Below are 20,647 nucleotides of genomic sequence, written 5' to 3'. Positions count from 1 at the left end.
ACCCAGGTGCCTGAAGAACAAAATCTTTAATGTGGCCCATACAATAATCTATGATCCTTCCCCTCTGCCTCTCCAGCCTTACCTCAGACCACTGCCTCTTGGATTCCTCCCATCACAGGGTCTGTGCACATGCAGTTCTATCAGAAACCCTATTGAAAACTTTCCCCCTTCAGATCTCAGTTCAATCACACCTTTTCAAGGAAGCCTTTGTTAGATTATCTCAGAGATGATCTAACGTCCTTTGTTAGATTATCTCAGAGAATTGTGTTCCTTTCTTTCAAAACACATACTCTTGGTGTGATAATATTACTAATTTCTGTCACACTCATTAGAAAGTAAGCTCCATTAGATCTGGGACCATGCCTGTTTCTTCACTGTATGTTTAGAGCCCAGCATGGGGCCTGACCCATGTTAGGTGATTGATCATTTCTACTGATTAAATACTAAATAAAAAATAAACTGGAGTAGGTACACAAGTCAAATATAAGACTTCTGCAAGAGACCACATGAAAGATAATAAGGCCTGAACTAAGGCAGTGGTAGTGGGATAGAGACAGTACTTTTGGGGCAGAATAAGGCGTGGGCAGCGAGAGGGAAGAGTCAAAGATTATGTATGGATACTTACAGCTTGAACAAGTGAAAAGTAATACTATTAATAAAATGTGGAATACAGGAGGGGCAGCAGCTTTTGGGGAAAAGAGAAAAAACTGAGTTTTAGACAGACTTTGATTTCTGTGAGATATGCAGGTGGAAAGACCAATAGGCAGATAAGCCTAAGACTTGAACTCTGCAGGGAGACCCTTGCTTAAAGACTTGGGAGTCTCTACTTATAGTAGGTAGTTAAAGCTGTGGGGGTATTTAAATCATCTATGGAGAGTGCACAGTGTTTGCAGAGAAATAGGACAACATCAGAACCATGAAGGTGGCAGAGAAAAAGCTGGTGGCAAAATAAGAAGAAATGATCAGAGAGGCAGGAAGAGAATGAAGACAGCTAGATGCCCCCAAGGCCAAGGGGGTAACATTTCAAAAAGATGTGGTTAATAAAGTCAAAGTTCCAAAAGAGACTTGGCAGGAAAGGAGTACAATGAACTGGACATTTTAAGAAGCCATCAGGGGTCATGGCTTGAGTGCTTCCAATGAAACAGTGAGAGCAAAAACCATACCATAGACTGAAGAACACAGGAGAAACAAAAGTGGTATCCAGCGATAGATGCCAGGTCAAGATTTATGTTGTTTTTATGAGAGAGACTGAGCTTATGTGGGGACAATCAGGAAGGTGCCAGGGAAAAGGAAGAGATTAAACATTTAAGGGGACAATGGATAGAAAGATCTGGTAAGAGATGAAATGTAAGGATAGAGCTAGAAGTTAATCTTGAAGTTTTCTTCTTAGATGGGGAAGAAGGTAGCAATGGATGAGACAGTTAAGTTCAAAAGGCAGGAAAAGTGAAGAAACACACATTTAGTAAACTCTTATTTTCCCTGTGGTGGAAAAAAAAGCAATGAGATCTGTTCAGCATGATTAGGGACTTGAATGAGTATTTATATCATTTCTATAGGGAAAGGAGCTGGCCAGAGAAAAGTAAAAAAGATCACTGGGTGTTATTGATGTCTGAGATTAGAAGCCTTTGATTTGTAATATAATCTATCAGCACAAGTTACGACTTTCTCCGGCAACCCTTAGCAATCCATGAATGGAAAAGCACAGAAAAGGCAGAGGGTGCAGTGGATTGATGGTTGGATATTTGCAGGGCTAATATGGAGAAAAGACCAAGAGGGAAGGGAGCTGAGGCCTGGGGTGAGTGTGGACAAGCAGTTAAAATCTTCAGGAAGAAAGCAAAGCAATGAGGGGGCCAAGGCACCATAAAAGCTTATACTAGGTGGAGAGTTGGCACACGAGCAGTAGAATGAAGGAGGTGAAACATGTAGGTTGTGGCTGAGCTTTGCTATACTGGAATTCAGAATCTGGAAACCAGGCAGGCCTACGTGATAAAGTCCACGGTATGGCCACTAAAGTGAGTTGCTTAACCGTCGTAGATATGGAAAGGTCACTTGAATAGAAAAGGCCAGCAAGGGTTCTGGTATTATCATTTGGGTCATTCACATGAATGCACTAGAGCAGAATGATGGCATGAGTTTCCAGGGCAATACTGCTTTTATGTGATTATTTTTAATAAAGTTGACTGATGACCAAATTTCATTTTTTGATATCTTTGTTTAGACTCCACATATATTAACACATACATACGTTCTCCACACACCTGTTTCTAGTTTAGAATATGAGGTCACCACTATCATAGCTAAGAAAACTTCTCAAGAGTCCTTTACAAATGACAAGTAAAATTCTTCAGATAAATTTAATATCAAATACCAAAAGCAACAAAAATTAGATTATCTTTTTATGGTAGGCTTCCAAATAAAATCTGGCCTCCAGCTACTTTAGCATGTGTCATTAAAAGTAGAGCAAGAGGAAAAATACAAACTACACACATCAAAAAGTTTATAGAAAAATCATGCTACTAGCTTTTCCAGGCCTCCTAAGCCTTACACCTCAGCAAGCACTGCTTTAACCTAATATTACAATCAATTAATAGTAAGGCAAATTAATTTGGAATAAAATATGCTGCAGAAATATATAATGTACTCAAAAGTAAACATAACTGAGTTTATGACAGTTTTGGACATTTATAACACTGCTTTCCATTTACAAGAATGAAACTTACTCAGATACATCTTGAACAGGTTCCACAAAGTCTAAGGCATTAGAATCTAATTCTATGTTGTATGTAGTATCATGAATATCCTAATGTTTCCTTAATCAAGAGGTCACCAGTTTGGGCTTGATGTTTTTTTCTTGTTAAAATTATACTGTACTTGTCAGAGGAAGGTGTGATTTACTACATTGACTATATGCCCGAAAGATAAAGACAATTTCTGAATATCACATTTCACTTCCCCATCACCTTAAGCTTAAATAAAATTAAGTTCTTAATAAATGAGATGGAGGGGTGCCTGGGTGGCTCAGTTGGTTAAGCGACTGCCTTCGGCTCAGGTCATGATCCTGGAGTCCCGGGATCGAGTTCCACATCGGGCTCCCTGCTCAGCTGGGGCTCTACTTCTCCGTCTGACCCTCTTCCCTCTCGTGCTGTCTCTCATTCTCTCTCTCAAATAAATAAATAACATCTTTAAAAAACAAAAAAAAAATGAGATGGAAAAAAAATGTTAGCATTAAGGCATGTCATCCTTAAAAATACAATAAACCTCCAAAACAGTTCCAAGATAGCTGTAATTGTAAATGTTCCCCCAAATCTGCACGGCACAAACTACCTAGACTCCTGCAAAGAAGCTCCCTTCCAGAAGAAAATATTCCTCTTGGAAACCCCTAACTCCTCACTCCTTTTATCCTCACTTGGATTCCCAAGCACCCTTCTATTTTTCAACTGTTCAAATTTTCCCAACTCAAATAGGAAGCCATTAACTAAAGATCATGATTTGCATTATGTAGACAGATACTGACTGTATTAAAACCATGATTTCAAAATTTACAAGCAATTCTTGGTAACATGAAGTTTCCCAGAAATTAAACTTAGATTTCTCCAAAACAGACTACTTTCTTTTAATTAACCTTTTTACATATAATCTCTTTAGATGCTAACCATGGGACCCTTCTCTCACCTAAAAATGCTGTCTTCTATTTTCAACTTTGATAAATATCTAATGAATAATAATAGCTACTATTTATGGCATGGCTCCTGTAAACCAAGCACTGAACTAAAGCCATGATACACATTAGTTAATTTAATTCTCCAAGTAACCCTTGTTACTTGGAGAATGAACCCTGTTTTACAGAAAGGAAACAAGTTCTGAGAAGTTAAAAGGATCTGCCCTAGGTCACCCTGTGAGCAAGCTGCAGAGCCCTAACTTGAACATGGACCCCTTTAGCTACAGCATCTACACTTCTACAATATATTTATATTGATTTTTCATTTTGGTTAGTAATACAGTATCTGTTATCACTTTGTCAATTTCTTCGTAAATCCTCTGACATTTTCTCAATATATTCACACAAAGGGCTTAACAGGTTCTACTGCAAAAACATCAACTTCTCTATTACTCTAACACAAATACTGTAATTCTATAGCTATGTTAATTTTGAGATTCAGCAGCAATTATTTTAAAAGTCAAATAGCTAAACTAATTTCGTCAATTTTTCCCTGATATGTAGATAACATGGTACAACTTGCACAAACTTCCTTCTTCTGTATATTACTTTAATGTTCTCTTTTGAACTAAAAACTTCTATTTAGATCTTTGTTGTGTTTACTTAGATTTATAAATTTTACAGATTTACATAGAAGCAAAAATCCACTCACTATTAAAAAAATCATTGACATGGGGTGCCTGGGTGGCTCTGTGGTTTAGAGTCTTTCAATTTTGGCTCAGGTCAAGATCTCAGGGTTGTTGAGACTGAGCTTCGTGGTAGGCTCCATGTTCAGCAGAAGTCGGCTTATCCCCCTCCCTCTGCTCCCCCCCCCACTTAAACAGTCCCCACTTAAATAAATAAAATCTTAAAAAAAAGAAATCACTGCTACGTGAGGCAAGGTATAGGTGGTGAACTTCCACAGAAATGCGGTAAGAGACTATGAAAACTTTTACATAATAGCAAAGTTACACCATTTCTAAGTGTCGGGATTTCTGATTAATATTCCATTTCACTCAAAGCACTGCAAATATACCCTGCAGGTAATTTTATTCTTAGATCATATTTTTAAAGTCAGGAATTCTTACCATATGGAGATGGGTTATGAAAAGTTTTACAAAATTGAATATACTGTACATACAAAAGTATTACTTCTAATATCAAAACAGAAAGTATAAATATAAAATTGAGAGAGTACAAATGTTCAGAATTGCATTTTTAATATGATACACTCATATAGTACTTTAAACAACCATCAGATGCAGTCACACCATATTATCTGATCCCTGTAACCTAACAATGACTGAGAATACCACAGGTGCTGTTATTTCCTTACACTGAAAAGCTGAGGCTTAGACTTAGGTCACCCAATAGGTAAGTAGCACAGGGCCAGCCTGAAAGCGTAGGACATATGTTAGTTTCCTTCTACCTTCCCTTCCACCATACCTACTACCTCCTTAGCAGTGGGCTAAGTGGAATAAATGACACTGTCAGGAATAAAAACATCCGTCTAGATCCAGAAAAGCCTTTGAGAAGAGAAGCAAAAGTAGACAAAATGTTGTTACCTAATAAGATTTATAAAACCCACGTGGAGTCCACCTAAAAATTTTATTCATCTTATTCATAAAAAAACGTATTCGGCTGTCACTGGCAGTCTCATTCTACCAGTTTTCCTCAAGAATTTTTAATGTCATTCATCCAACAAATATTTTTTAAGCACCTACTACGTCTCAGGTGCTATTCTGGGCACTGGAAACAGAGTAATAAAACCTCTAAGTTTCTGCCCTCTCTGAGGTTATATTTCATGAGGAGAGAGACAAACAATACAAAAGTAAAATAATCAGTGTATTTGATGGGGCATAGCGTCTATACAGAAAAATTTAAAAGGAAAAGAAGTTAAGGAATGGGCGTGTGTACTGAGGAGCGAGGGAAAAAAAACCGTAGGATGTTATATACACGTTCACCTTGCAAAGTTTATTACCCACATTCAACAGCTGTTAAATAAGTCATCAAAATACTAGATATGTGGGAAGAGAATTTACACACTCCTGACATTTCCATCCTCTCATATTTCACGAAACAAAAAGAAAATCACTCGGCTTCTTGGCACTGCTGTTCAGAAGCGAGATTTATGGATCAGACCTTGTTTCTTTAAGGGAAAAGCAAGAGCACGGCAAAAAGTTCGCGAAGTGGCAATAATACCAGTTTGGGAGAGAAGAATGAAAACAATCGGGTGTGCCTCAGTGTGCCGAACTCGTGGCGATCACTCGCTGCCCCGCGGCCACCGCCCTTCAAATAGGGAGTGGACGCCCGGCTCCGTCGGTTTCGCGTTCATCCCAAACTCGGTCCTACAGGGGCCCCCCGAGGCCTGGCCTCCACTAATCTCCAGCCCTCGCCGGCCCGACGCACTCGGCGCCCAGCGCCGGCCACCCCCCGCCCGCCCGGAGCCAGCTCGGCAGCGCAGGGGCCGCCCTCGCCGCCCGCCGGCCCCTCGCCGGCTGCCACGTAACCCTTCGCGGGAACCAGGAACTGCGCGGCGCGGCCGACGGGAGGGGACGGGACGGGGAAGGGGGCGGGGGCTGGGTGTGCGCGGCGGCTAAGGGGGCGACGCGGCGGCCCCCCGCTTCTGCGGGCGGCGGCCAGGCCTGCCGGGGCTCGGCATCCCGAGGCCGGCGTGGGGCACGGCAGGGCAGGGCAGGCCTGTACCTAGGGGCCCGGGGGGCCGGCAGCTCCCCCCGGTCCGGTCCCCCGCGGTCCGGGGCCGAGGGGCCGAGGCTGGCAGCCCGAGGAAGGGGCGGCGGGGCGGTTGGGGCGCGGGGCGGACTCACCTCGAACATAAGCCCCAGCAGGAAGACCATCGCCACACAGGAGACGATGTCCGCGTGATTCTGCAGGATGAATTCGTGGCTCAGGACCGGGGGGCTCTTAGTGCTTTTCTTGCGAATCGCCATGGTGAAGCCACCGCCCGTGCCTGCAGGTGCTCCTCCCCGGCTCCGCTCTTTCCAGCTGCTCACCGACTAGCTGCCGCCGCCGCCTCCCCCTGACTGCTCCTCACAGCCCCGCCGCTGCCGGTCGCTGGGGCTTCACTTCCCATCCCACAGCCAGTACGCAGCCGCCGGGGCCGCCCGGAAAAAAAAAAAAAAAAAAAAAAAAAAGAAGGCAAGCCCACAGCGGGGGTGAGCATGCGCACCGGGGAGACGGCGCTCGCTCGTGCCGGGGTAGCCCCTGCGAGCCCACAGCGCCGCCTGGGGACCGGAGGCCGTCGACCCACGGCCCCTCCTGGGTAAGGAATAGGAGCGGCACGCCCACTGCTCGGCTCCAGGATGGAGGTTGGGAGTCGTTCGTTTGAGGCGCGAGCTTCCTGCGCCTAGTTAACAGGCTGACTCCGCGGCAGGTCGAGAATGGCCACGTGCTGTGGCGTGCGTGGCCGCAAGCATGCCTTTCCGCCGTCCTGGCCACTCTGGCCTTGGGTGTCAGTGCTTGCTTCCATATAGATTGTCGCTTCTTGTAAGCCAAAACCACCACCACGGTAATCTAAACATAGGACTCTACAGCCTAACTACACAAGGGTAAGATGCATTCTTCAGATTTATTTATTTTTAAAAAGATTTTATTTATTTGACAGAGAGAGAGAGAGAGAGACAACCAGAGAGGGAACACAAGCAGGGGGAGCGGGAGAGGGAGAAGCAGGCTTCCCGCAGAGCAGGGAGCCCCACGGGCCTCGATCCCAGGACCCCGGGATCATGACCCGAGCCGAAGACGACGCTTATTGACTGAGCCACCCAGGCTTCAGTTTTCGCATCTTAAAAATTAACTTCAGAGTTATTTTAAGCACTCCTGGGGACTAAAAACAACAACAACAACAACAACAACAACAAACCATTTGTTGAAAGCTTGAACTAGTTTATTTTTTCTTTTTTAAAAAGAACACTTCCTATTCCGTCCCACCTACCCATCCCCATCCCTCCCTGCCTCTCACTGAAGACCATCAGGATTAGTTTGGGTTTACTTGCTTGATACTTATTAACAACATTTCTTAGTAATCTAGAGAGATGGTAAAAAAGGTTTGTGGACTAGACAGATCTTCCTCTTTCATCTTTCTACCCAAACCAAGACTCCTTTGTCTTCTTTCTCTTAAATCGCACCACTCTTTACCCATTTGCCAAATCTAGAAACCAAAATCATCCTGGACCGATACCTTTCAGCATCCTTCCACATCCAAACTATTATCACGCTCAGGTAATTCACGCTTCCTTTTCCCCCTTTCCACTGCCACAGCCTCAGGAGGAGACTTACCTTTTACCTACAAAATTACAACTTTGTTGAATTGTTGAGTGGTTTAAGATGATGGGTTTTTGAGTCAGAATTCTGCCACTTATTACCTGAATGACGGTGGGACAAGTTACTTAATCTCTGAGACTCGATTTCCTCATTTATTTATGTATTCATTTATTCAAAAAATATTGAGCATCTACTCATATGCTAGGCACTGGGGATACAGAACCGAAGGAAAAATACAAATTAACCTGTTCTTAGGAGCTTTCATTCTAGAGAGGGGAGAGGATCTTTAAACAGGATTTAGAAGGTGAAACATGTTAAGTTGAGATGAGGGTCCTGGAGAAAAATAAAGCAAAGGGAATAGGGAAAGCACAGGGAAGTTACATTTGCCTGAAGACCTTAAAGGAGGCAAGGGACCAAGCTATGAAGCTATCATCTATTAAAGAGAAGATGATTGTAATTAAATGCAATGCAATTGCATGAGATGAGTCCAGGAAAGTGCTTAGTAGAGAGTTAGGGCTCTCTACACGTTAGCAATTACTGTTCTCCTTTCTGGTCAAATGATTACTAGTTTCACTTACCTCCAAATCACCTTTCAGTTTTTACATTAGAATGATGCATCTAACAGGTTAAAAATTTTTTGGTGGTTTTCCTCTTCCTTCATGGAAATCTAGCAGGACAAAACAGCCCTTCGTGAATTGACCCTGCCTACCCAGACAGGCTCAAACCCAATCTCAGTGTGAGCATTTCCGACTCCACATACTGTACACTCTAGATCACGCTCTCTTCCCACGCTCCCTGCAGCTTTAGCCTATTGCTGCTTCTGTCTGGAATGTTTTCTCCTATCTTCTTCATACACCCAGCACACTCCCACTGTGCCTTCAAGTCTCATTCATGTGTGATCTCTTTGAAACCTTCGCTGACTTTTATGACTGATCTAGGCATTCTGTCTCTTAGGATTCAATTGTATTTTTTGAAAACAAATTTTAAAATTTTAAGTTAAAATTTTATATTTTTTATAATTTATATCACACAGTTCACCTATTTCAAGTTACAATTTGGTGGTTCTTAGAACATTAAAAAAGTTGTGCAGCCATCCCCATATTCTAACTTTAGAGCATTTTTATCACCCTCCAAAAAAATCCTGTACATGTTACCACTCACTCTCCATTTTCCCTCACGGTCTTGGCAGCCCTTGGCAACCACTGATTTACTGCCTCTCTAGATTTGCCTATTCTGACATTTCACATACATAGAATTGTGGTCTTTTGTGACTGACTTCTTTCACTTAAGATAAGTGAGGGTTTTGGGGTTCATCCATATTGTAGCACGTATCAGTATTTCATTCCTTTTTATGGGCAAAATAACATCCATTGTATGGCTATATCACATCTTATTTATCCGTTTATCAGTTGATAGACGTTTGGTTTGTTTCCACCTTTTGGTGATTGTGAGCAATGCTGCTGTGAGCATTAGTGTGTAAGTTTTATATGAACGCTTGTTTTCAGTTCTTTTGGGTGTATACCTAGAGTTGCTGGTCACATGGCAACTTTATGCTTTACTTTTTGAGGACCTATCAGACTGATTTCCAAAGGGGCTGCACCATTTTACAATCCCACTGCAATGTCTGAGGGTTCCAGTTTCTACTCAAACTTGCCAACATTTGTTATTTTCTGTCGGTTAATTTTTTCCATCCCAGTGGTGTAAGGTAGTATCTTATTGTGTCTTAGACGTGCATTTCTCTACTAATGCTGTTGATTAGTAGCCATTTCATGTGCTTACTAACCATTTGTATATCTTTGGAAAAATGTCTCTTCAAATCCTTTGCTATATATTGGGTTTTATTTTTTTAATTCATCGAGTTACGAGTTTTTAAAATATATTCTAGATACAAGTCCCTTTTCAGATACATGATTTGAAAATATTTTCTTCTAGTCTGTCTTTCTGCTTTCTTGATGGTGTCCTTCGAAGCACAAAAGTTTTTAATTTTGATGAAGCCCAGTTGATCTGTGTTCTCTTTTATCCTTTGCTCTTTGTGTACTAAGAAATCATTGCTTAGGGGCGCCTGGGTGGCTCAGTCGGTTAAGCATCTGCCTTCTGCTCGGTTAGGCATCTGCCTTCTGCTCAGGTCAAGATCTCAGAGTCCTGGGATGGAGTCCCAAGCATCTGCCTTCTGTTTGGGTCAAGATCTCAGAGTCCTGGAATGGAGTCCTGCATGGGCTCCCTGCTCAGTGGGGAGCCTGCTTCTCCCTCTGCCTCCCCCCCCCCACTTGTGCTCTCTCTCTTACTCTGCTCCTTCTCTCTCAAATAAATAAATAAAATCTTAAAAAAAAAAGAAATCATTATTTAACAGAAGGCGACAAAGATTTACTCCTGTGGTTTTTTTTTTTCTAAGAGCTTTACAGTTTTAGCTTTTGCATTTAAGTCTATGATAAATCAGTTGTATTTTGTACTTCTTCTGATCGCTTCTGTTTTCTCAGTAAAATATGAAACGAAATCATCAGTAGTGGGGATGGTACAATGGAGTTTGAAGAGAGGATGGGGTAAAACTGTGGGAGGGTGAATGGATTGGGGGAACATAATCAGAAAGCAGAGCCTCCTTGAGACTTGTGGACATAAATTCAAAGTGACACTTGTCTCCAGTCACACCCCCTGCTTGGATCCAGGTGTGGAGAAGACAGAATGCTGAGTTTTGCAAGGCCTGTGTGGTAGAGGGGCAAGGATTGTTGAGGATGTTTGCAGATGAGGGCAGGGCTAATGAAGTGAACGCTGTTAGGCATGGTTGTGCTCCAATCCTCTATCACCCTCCAGCCTATAGTCCACCTTTTTCTGCTGTGAAAGGCAAACCTCTGCAGACTGCATCCCTGAGGCTCCCTTGCCCTCTGATTTCTAGTTGAATTCGGCCGAGGGAAGGCACTGGCCAAAAATCAGGAGAGTTTTGGGGATTTATTGTCCTTTGATTCCTCCTTGCTTTACTGTTTCTGGCAGTGGCTGTGTTTTTCTGTGGTCTTAGCCCTTGTCAGGTAACCCTTCTCTGTTCAGCTCTCCCTGGGCTCAGTGAGCTCATTCTCTCCCTGGCTTCTTCAGGCTGTTGGTGATAATGGCTTCCCACATTCCTAATCATCAGGAGCTTCCCTATCTCTTGTTTGTTCCCTCCACCTGCCCACTCCTCTGTGAACAGGCACTTCATTAAACCCTCTCCAGCCAAACCCTTCTGAACATGCCATCTCTTCCTTGCCAGTTCTCTGACAGATGCAAAGGACAGAGAAATAGTGCTGGGGCCTCTGAATGGGGGCTGCCCATGGGGTTGAAGATGGTTGGAGTGGGGCTAGTTGGTTGAGAAGGAAGTGGTCAGGGAGATGGATGCTGGGAGTGAGTTCACATGTTGTCATTGGTCATTGGCCAGGAGATGGCAAGGGTATGATGAAGGGAGGAGGAATGTACTGGAAGGGAGGAGTCAAGGCACCAGGAAGCTAGGGTGCTTGACACACACTTTTACATGGATATTCAGTCACCAAGAATGACTGGAGGAGTAGAATGGGAAGGGAGCCAGGAAATGAGCCAGGTGCTAACGTCTGACATAAATGAAGAGGAGTCAGAGAGTTTAGCAGATGATTGCCACAGGGAGATAGTGGGTGGTATAGTTGGAGGGCATGGGCTTCCAGAAGAGCTGGGGTTTTTGAGCGAGGGAGGAAAACTGTGATCAGCCATAAGGATCATGAAAAACACCCACTCCACCCCTGGTGGTATGTGAGGAGTGAGAGGGAAGAAACAGCCACCTCTTGACAAGGCACTAAGGAAAGCAGGTTTCAGTTTTCAGTTAGAGCTGTAGCAGGCTACTGCATTAGAGGGTGAAGAAAATATTCAGAAAGTGGTGGAAGGTGTGGAGGATTTGGCAGATTACACAGCTGGGGTTCCAGGGGATAAAGTATAGAAGGGTTTAGGGGCCAGGGGGTTGGATTTTAGTTTATGTCACCAAGGGGATGAACAGAATCATGTGGGGGAAGAGAAGATGGTGACAATGGATGACACTGGAGGTTTGCTTCTGGAGGGTACCAAGGTGGAAAGTGTTCTAATGCATGGTGGAATTATTCTCATGGTCTTTTAGGGGAAAGCAGGGAATCTGTTCTAATTTTAACTTCCTTTTTAGGATTGGCCTCTTAAGGAGTTTATAAGGAGGGGTGACTGCCATTGAATCCTCTCAGGTTGGGTCATGGTAGTGGGGAAAGTTGTCTTACCAAGGCCCTTGGGGCTCTGGAGGCTTCTTTCAAGCAGACTGGTTGCTCAGGTATGTCCCACTCTGGAGGCCATTTTGTGTCCAGCACAGTGCTGACCACAGTACTATACAGCGTACAGTAACCACATTCTGGATAAGTGATTTTTTGGCAAATGTAGCTCGGGCCCTCAGACGTTGGGATTCTCAGGATACTTCCAATGATGTAGAAAAGGACAAAAGGCAGATTATGTGGATTTGGGTCTATCCAGGAAGATCTTTGGCATAGGGTTGCTACAGTTATGAGAAATACAAAAGAAACAGAAAGATGATCTTTGTCCTGAAAGATCTCTAGTTGGCCACCTTAGACCTATATGAGGATGAAAAACACTTCTGAGAGGATATGAGAGTGAAATGCAAGAAGGTGCCTAAAAAAAGTGAGAACGAAAGTGGGACTGTTGCATTTTCACCTCTCCTAGATTCCAGAAGGATGAAGGATGAGGAACTGTTTGTTGCATGCCTACTACGTTCCAGGTATTTTGCTTTCACATGGGTTAGAACATTTAGTCTTGTTACTAGTAGGAAAGACTGGCAGGAGTTGTTACTAGTAGGAAAGACTGGCAGGAGATGCAGTGTTGTTACTAGTAGGAAAGACTGGCAGGACATGACACATCACACCTGGAGGTGGTTGAGGGAGGGCTGGCTGGTAAAGATGATGAAAGTCTGTGACCCACCTAGACCACTCCTATGTCCTTAGGGCTAGGACTGTGATCTTATGACTCTGGAAGCTTAAGGGGCCCAATGTAGACTTTCTCTCCTTTAACCTATAACTTATTTCACTTTATTTAATCTTGCTTTATTTAATACATCAAGGGCCCAAGTCAAAGCTTCTCTGATAGAAGAGAGATCAGTTTCAGAGAGTGGTGCAAAGTGAAGATAGGGAAACAAGAGTGTAAATGCATCCAAGAAGTTTGGCTTTGAAGAGGAAGAGAGAGCAGGGTATGTAACTAAAGAGGAATAAAGGATCCAGGTAGGTTTTGTGTTTGCTTTTGAATGATGTGACAGTTGTGCATGTTTAGATGACAAGAAGGAGGGACGAGAGGGAGAGGTTGAAGACACTGGGGCGATGGGAAGAGGTGGGAATGATGGACTGAGGTCTCTGTGGTTTGGGATCCACCAGAACATAGGTAGAGGGTTACATTTACATAGGAGGGGACACCAGTTTTCACACTGAAAGGACGGAGAAAAGGTCAGGAGAGACAAGGCAGTCATGGATCTGCGAGTGGAGGTTCTCCCACATGGGTGATGAGATCAGGAGAGCCAATGCAAGGAAGACTGGGAGCCAGATTCCTTTTCTGAATGAATGAATGAATGGGGAGACTAATGGCAGTATGGGTGGAGGGAAAGATGGCTGAAGGAGCAGGGGTTTTTCAGGAGTAGGGTGGCACTGTAATGGTTTGGAGAGGGAGGGGATTGTCAGCCCCTCCTAAGAGAGCTGAAGGAGATTGGTGGTTTGAGGGGAGGGCTATGATACAGTCAAAGCAACTGGTGAAGGGAATGTTGGGTGTAACAGTTGAGGATGGAGGGGAGTTTATTTATAGTGGGATGGATTATATTAGTTGTAATTCTTTTAGTTGCAAGTGCCTGAAAAGATATATTGGGCTAAAAGTTAACAGATTGAAAAAAAGAAGCTTCAGGATCTGGAGTGTGTTGTGGATCTTAGAAACTAGAACCAGGCATTTGACCTCATTGGGACTCTCAACACATCTTTTTTCTCTTTTGTTTCAGCTTGCTTCATTCTTCCCTGTTGTAATTGGAATTTACTTACATGGCGGAGAACATGGTCACTTGGAAGTTCTGTCAGAATAATCCCAAGGAGATACCTAGACCAGTCTGGCTTGGTAGCATGATCATTTCTGGGTCAGTTTTTGGTTCACCCATTTTGGGTTCCCTGCTTTTCCCTGTGGCTAGGGTAGGTGTGTTTATTACTGGAAAGTGTGGAGGAAGGGGTGTTGGGCAAATAAGAACATGAACCACCACAGGTACTCCAGAGGACATGGCTCTGGAGGTCAAGGAACAGCAGGAAGTGGTTGGATCAGGGGAGAAAAATCCAGTAGCAGCATGGACATGAGTGAATGAGAGTAATAGACAATGGAGTGACTTGTATTTGAGGCAATGGCCAAGGACTATGGAGATGCACAGTAGGAAAAGATTTCTGAAATAATCTCAGCAGACACAGATAGAAGAGGGGGTCTTAGTTGGAATTTCTTGTGCTGCCAAGAGGGTTCTAGTTCTCAGGAACAGATAGGAAGATGGTAGTAGGTAAGCGGTTCCTGGGGAGGGTGTCACATGCAGAACACAGCAGCAGATTTGGGGAATGCTTCATGAAATAATTGGGAGGCCACCCAGTAGATCACTTTCACCTGAGGAGATAGAACTAATGAAAGCATCTTTCTGTGCAAAGTGCTTTCCTAAATGGCTTCTAACATTAGAAGGCCTCATGCCTCAGGGAATTTTGGGAATGAAACTTTTAAGCCCACCAGATTCTCTAACATTAGAAGGCCTCATGAACTGAGTTGATATCTTGGAGCCATCAAAAATGGTATATGGCTCAGTGCCTAGTAGAATCAAGGTCCGGGGGTGGCGGCGAAGGATTCTTTGGACCTGTTTCCTTGTTTTCATCAGCCTGTGTGCTCTAACACAAAGCTTGCAGCACAGATGAAAACAACTAAAATGGTTACAACCTCCCAGGTGCTGTTGATATACGTTAATTTTAACCTCATATCAACCTAGAACCTAATGTTATTCCTATTTAAAATAAGGAAACAGAGGCTCAGCAAAATAACGTAAGATTTTACAACCATCAAATTTTAATTCCCAAGATGAAAAATGTGCATTTTATGTAAGATTTTACTAAAGAGTAAATTCGGTGTTTTGTGGAGCTTAATTGGTATAAATCAAAGTGAAATAATCACAATAGGTGAATATATTGTTAACAATAACAACAAAGGGGCACCTGGGTGGCTCAGTCATTGAGCGTCTGCCTTCGGCTCGGATGGTGGCCCCAGGGTCCTGAAATCGAGTCCCGCATCGGGCTCCCTGCTCAGCGGGAAGCCTGCTTCTCCCTCTCCCTCTCCCCCTGCTTGTGTTCCTTCTCTCGCTTTGTCTCTGTCAAATAAATAAATAAAAATAAAAAAAACAATAACAACAAAAATAATAGCAACTAATACTTATTGGGTATCAAGCGCTGTGCTAAACACTATGGATATTTAATGCTCATAACAACTCACTGAGTTAGGTACTGTTATTCCTTTTCTACAGATGAGGAATTGATTGGACAAATACTATTACTAAACCATTATCAGTACACCACTACCACGATGAATGGAAACTGGAATAGGTCACATATGGGGAAATCAGTTAGTAGTTTATTTTGATTTGGGGCATGAGCACTAGTCTGGGGAAAAGAGAAAGGGCTCTGTTCCTGAGACTGCCTACGACAAATGTTTAGTTTTGTCCCTGTGAAACAAGGCACATTTATTCCCTAGGCAATTTATCGCTCCTTCTGAGCATTACTCATAACCACTGTCATTTTCTTTGGTTTTCAGATCGCATCTACATCCTCAAATTAGAGCACAAATACTGCTCTGCTAAGTGGAGTGGGGATTAAAAGGAATGAGTGACCAAGGACTAATTTAGCTTGGGGGCATGGAAGAACGGTGATGGTGATGCTATTTACCCAAAGTGTGAGTTGGGAGAGGGCGGTAATCAGGAATGTGAAATTGTGGATTGTATTGAGTTTCTTCACATTGATGTGTGGTCTTTGGGAGACAGCCAAAGGAAGAGTTTCTGCAGTTAGCAAAGGATTTAGGCCTGGGGCTTTGGTGAATGATTCAAGCTCAAGCATACATCTGGAAATTGATCAGCATTATGGTAATGGTTAACACCACTAAAATGGATTCGATCTTTGAGGTGGTGAATAAAAAGAAAGAACAATGTTATTTAGTCTTAGCAAAGAGGCTGAAAGGGGATTGGGAGCTTAATTATGTATATGGCTTTTAATAGCAATGATTTTCAGAGTGTTTTTCAAACCATGATTTCCTGTGAAGTCTCCATAAAATCTGAATGATGAAACTTTTAAGCCCACCAGATTCTTTACCGCTATAATCCTAATAACTGATTTATTTTAGGCTTAAATGCTCTTGCAAGGAATGTGCTGGTCCAAAGTTTAGTATTATTATAAATTATTTCCTCTGAAGTTGAACTTCATTAAAAAATACTGAAACAGAGAAGTAATAAAATGGGGGAAGAAAAGGAGAATAATTATATTAAAGAACTGAATTCTGGGGTGCCTGGATGGCTCAATCAGTTAAGCCTCTGACTCCTGATTTCAGCTCAGATCATGATCTCAGGGTCATGAGATCGAGCCCCTGTGTTGGGCTCCACTCTCAGCGGGGAGTCTGCATGGGATTCTCTCTCTCCCTCTGCCCTTTCCCCCCCTCAAATAAATAAATAAATCTTAAAAAAAAAAAAAAAGAACTGAATTCCAAGAAAAATTGTTTTAAGAGTAGCTTCCAGGAAGTCAAGGCAAAAAGTGATCATGGTGAATTATCTATACATCATTCCATGTACAGTTTTTGAAACATGGTTAATTATTAGTATCACATGGATCCCCTCTCGCCTGGAGAATGGGTCTTACGATGGGTCTTACAAGGGGTCTGGGAAGCTGTGTATTTTTAAAAATTTCCCCAGGTGATTTTTTTTTTTAAAGATTTTTATTTATTTTTTGACAGGGAGAGAGGGAACACAAGCAGGGGGAGTGGGAGAGGGAGAAGCAGGCTTCCTGCGGAGCAGAGAGCCCGATACGTGGCTCGATCCCAGGACCCTGGGACCATGACCTGAGCTGAGGGCAGACACTTAACGACTGAGCCACCCAGGTGCCCCTGCCCAGGTGATTTTGATGATTAGCCAAATTTGACAAATACTAGTCTAATAAAGGAAACATATTAGTTCACAGGAGAGAAAACCTTTTATCTAGCTCTGAAATCTGAAATGGATTTTGTTCCATGGATACCAAAGAACATTGAATAATAAAATAGACAATGTCCTCAATAGCATTAAAAAAACTCCAGAGATTTTGTGTGTATTTCACACGAACCTTTGACAAATACAAACCAACAACGTAATACTAAATTAGAATTCTGTTGATGTAGGAAAAGAATCATCTGGGTTGATAGAAAAAACTGTATTCCTTGGTCCTCTTCAGAAATTCTGATTCAGTCAATCTGGGTAGGGCCCAGAAATGTGCATTTGAAATATTCAAGTGCCCCAGCTGATAGGGATGCAAGTGGTCCAAGAGTACATTTTGTGCTGGGAGAATGGATGGCTAAGAGTATTCCTGGGAGTTTCAGGTTTAGATATAAAATCTATAGATATACCATTTGTGACAGACATTTTTACCCTTTCTGAAAACTGATTTAGCAGAAGGAGGCTGGATTATCTGCTTCCACAGAGTATGCTGGGAAGACTTCTGTGGTACAAAACCAGAGAGCTTCTGTTAGTGAAAATTTTTCTTCAACCCTTGGGAAAATATGAAAAGCATAGGTTGCTTCATATGGCTCTAGAGTAGTGTCAGTCTCACCCTAAAAGGAGGAAGTGGATACTCAGTGGATTAAAATCTTCTGGAATCAAAGCAACAAACATGGGAAAACTAATTGACTGGTCTTTTGGTAGAGATGCACTTTCCTCCAAACACGTAAGTGCCAAAGATAGCACGGTATTAATATACTCATGCACAAAATAAGGTCATATACATGTAGCCCGGCTTGCTGCAGCCTAACTTCTATTTGGAAGCCTCTGATTTGGAAACATATTTTCTCCAGAAGAGTGCTTCTTCAGGGTCATTAGCCACCCCAAAGTTCTTAAAAACACTAGTAAACGTCAGTGAGGGAATCTGTCATATCAGTGTTAGCTTTCCTGCAAATTTTGTCATGGGTAACTTAACCGACTATAGAGAAAGTGTTAGCTGAAGTCTCTGAGAGATAGAGGTGGAGTCTTTTCCTCTTTACATTGGCTAATTACTGAATCCTAAGTTCAGTTTAGATCTCAGTAGGAGAAACTCGAACTATGATAGATCTTTAATACTGTACTATATTAGGGCTGGAATACAAAGTTGGGAATCTACCATACAGTTATAAATAGCACTCTGCTGGATTCGGGTGACCTCAGGTCTAGTTATCTTTAGATGGCTTTCATATGCAGTGAAACTTTAAAGGCCACGGACGTCTTTGACTCCAGTTCACCTTAATTCTCCAGGTTCTCCAGGATACTAGGGGCAGGATTTCCTCTTAGGGAAAACGTTATGCTTGACATTTGTATCCATTAAGGAATATGAACTTGCAGACTGTTATCCTTAGGGCTAAGAGAACACAAAATAAGCACGTATCTCTCATTGTTTCGAATTCCTGGTAATTTTTGCAGGAGACAGTTCTGTGACAAAAGTGCTTGCTTCACTGGACTAAAAGAGTTGGAACTCACCCATTGCATAATATCAGTATTTTGACATTAAAATGTTTAGTTTATATCAAACTATTTACTTAATTTAAAAATTAAATAGTACTAAACAGGAAAACCATTTCCCAATTTCTTTCTACTTTTGAGATTCTTTTTCTGGCATTAGTAAAATGCTTATACTTCTATTTCCTGATTTGTTAATTTTAGACTTTACTTTCTGTTATCTGAGGTGATGATTTAGCATTCTCAATCTCTCAATTTAGCATTCTCAAACTCTTAATAGTTTCCTTTCCTCTATTATCCTAGAACATAATTTTTAGTCAGTGCTTACATTATTGCCTATGTAAAATTGCAGTGACGGATACTATTTCATAATTCTTCCTTCCTTGTGTGGCTTTTGCTTTTTGGAATCCAATGACTGCCTCATTTTTTCCTCACCAGTATAGTTTTCTATTAACTGGTCATTGTTTCAGTTGTTCAACTAGAGCTGTTGTATGACCACCAGCAGTTTTTTTCCTCCCAAAGGCTCAAACATACTAGAGAATCTGTCAGTTCCATTTTCCCCTCTGGAGATCTCTCTCTCTCTCTCTGAGCCCCCACTTCCTCCTGCTCCAATCTAGAGCAGGTTTTGGGCACACCTTTGTCTTAGAACTTTTTTTTTTTTAAAGATTTTATTTATTTATTTGACAGAGAGAGACACAGCGAGAGAGGGAACACAAGCAGGGGGAGTGGGAGAGGGAGAAGCAGGCTTCCCGCTGAGCAGGGAGCCCAATGCGGGACTCGATCCCAGGACCCTGGGATCATGACCTGAGCTGAAGGCAGATGCTAAACGATTGAGCCACCCAGGCACCCCTAGAACTTACTTTTGACATTTTTCTGTGTTGGATTTACTATTTCGATTGTGTGCCTTTCTTTTTTTGTTCTTCTGGAGTGCATTATCCAGCAGGTCCCTAGAGGTGCATGCAGCTATACGTTTTGAGTCCTTGCACTCACACCATTGATTGGTTGGTTATAAACTTCTCGGACAAATAATTTCCTCCCTCAGATTTTTGAAGGCATTATGTCCTAACACACTGTAAAAGGCAGTGCTGTTTTGATCATGCTCCATTCTAAGTGATTCCAAACCCCCAATCCTACCACCATACCCACAACCCAGAATCTTTTAAGATCTCCTCTTTACCCCCGATGTTCTGAAATTTTATAATGTTATGATTTAGTATGACTTAGTGTTATGACTTATGTGGATCTTTCTTACATTGCTGGGCCTTTAGTAGACCCTTTCAACGGAAAGACTCATGTCCTTCAGTTCTAGGAAATTTTCTTGTATTTCTTTTTTGATAATTTCTGACTATTTTCAGTTCTGTTTTTCTGGAACCCCTATTACTTTGATGTTATACCTCCTGGTTTCCTCCCAAAGCCTTCCATCTTTTCCCTTTGTTTTCTTTGTTTTGTTGTTGTTTTGTTTTCCAAAAACTTTCTCAACTCTGTTTCCCAAAATTTCTCTGTTTTGGTTATATATTTTTACTTTGCAAGGTTTTTTCATAGAGCTGTTTTTCATAGTATCCTATTCTTGCTTTACAAATTATACCTTCCCTCATCTAAGAATACTAATAATTAAAATTTTTTTTACATTGTCTTTTTCTCCCTATTCTTGCTTATTTTGTTCTTTCATTTCTGATGAGCTTTGGATTTCTGTTTATATTAAGAGATACTGATTGGAAACTGTATATATGTGTGGGTAAGTGTATGGGAGGGTTTGTCAGATTGTAGGCTTCACTGTAGGGAGATTTGGCCATTCTGTTGTAGAGCCCATATATAAATGTATGTAAAGGTTTTTTTTTTTTTTTTTTTTTTTTGGCTGTACCATTCATTTTCTCTGGAGATGAAATTCCCAATCTTCTACCTTGCAGTTGTCTACTTGGAAACTGCTGTTCTGGAGACAGGTA

The 20,647-nt window shown here is 42.1% G+C and overlaps 1 protein-coding gene and 2 long non-coding RNA genes across 5 annotated transcripts in view; 1 reads left to right on the top strand and 2 right to left on the bottom strand.

Annotated features, from left to right (window-relative positions):
* TRAM1 (translocation associated membrane protein 1) overlaps positions 1–6,798 on the bottom strand; it is a 31,942-nt gene extending 25,144 nt beyond the window's left edge. The window contains exon 1 of the mRNA XM_078072307.1: positions 6,526–6,798. Coding sequence (XP_077928433.1) covers positions 6,526–6,648 — 123 coding nt within the window. The 5' untranslated portion in view covers positions 6,649–6,798. The remainder of the gene's footprint in view (positions 1–6,525) is intronic.
* A 21-nt stretch (positions 6,799–6,819) lies between these two features.
* On the top strand, positions 6,820–20,647 carry LOC118546612 (uncharacterized). Of its 3 annotated transcripts, XR_013447856.1 has the most exons (5): positions 6,820–7,266; positions 13,062–13,218; positions 13,977–14,108; positions 15,797–15,934; positions 20,612–20,647. It is a non-coding gene; the product is annotated as an uncharacterized LOC118546612 (long non-coding RNA). The 3 variants fall into 3 exon arrangements; XR_004922681.2 differs by lacking the exon at positions 20,612–20,647 and having other exon boundaries at positions 15,797–16,322; XR_013447857.1 differs by lacking the exons at positions 13,062–13,218; positions 20,612–20,647 and having other exon boundaries at positions 15,797–16,322.
* LOC144381851 (uncharacterized) lies at positions 15,031–15,991 on the bottom strand. Its single transcript, XR_013447858.1, has 2 exons — positions 15,928–15,991; positions 15,031–15,356 (listed from the first exon to the last, which is right to left on the bottom strand). It is a non-coding gene; the product is annotated as an uncharacterized LOC144381851 (long non-coding RNA).

Source organism: Halichoerus grypus, chromosome 5, assembly GCF_964656455.1.
Source record: "Halichoerus grypus chromosome 5, mHalGry1.hap1.1, whole genome shotgun sequence".
Classification (NCBI taxonomy): domain Eukaryota; kingdom Metazoa; phylum Chordata; class Mammalia; order Carnivora; family Phocidae; genus Halichoerus; species Halichoerus grypus.
Note: the sequence above shows the minus strand (reverse complement) of the source record. Positions and strands in the feature narration are given on the sequence as shown.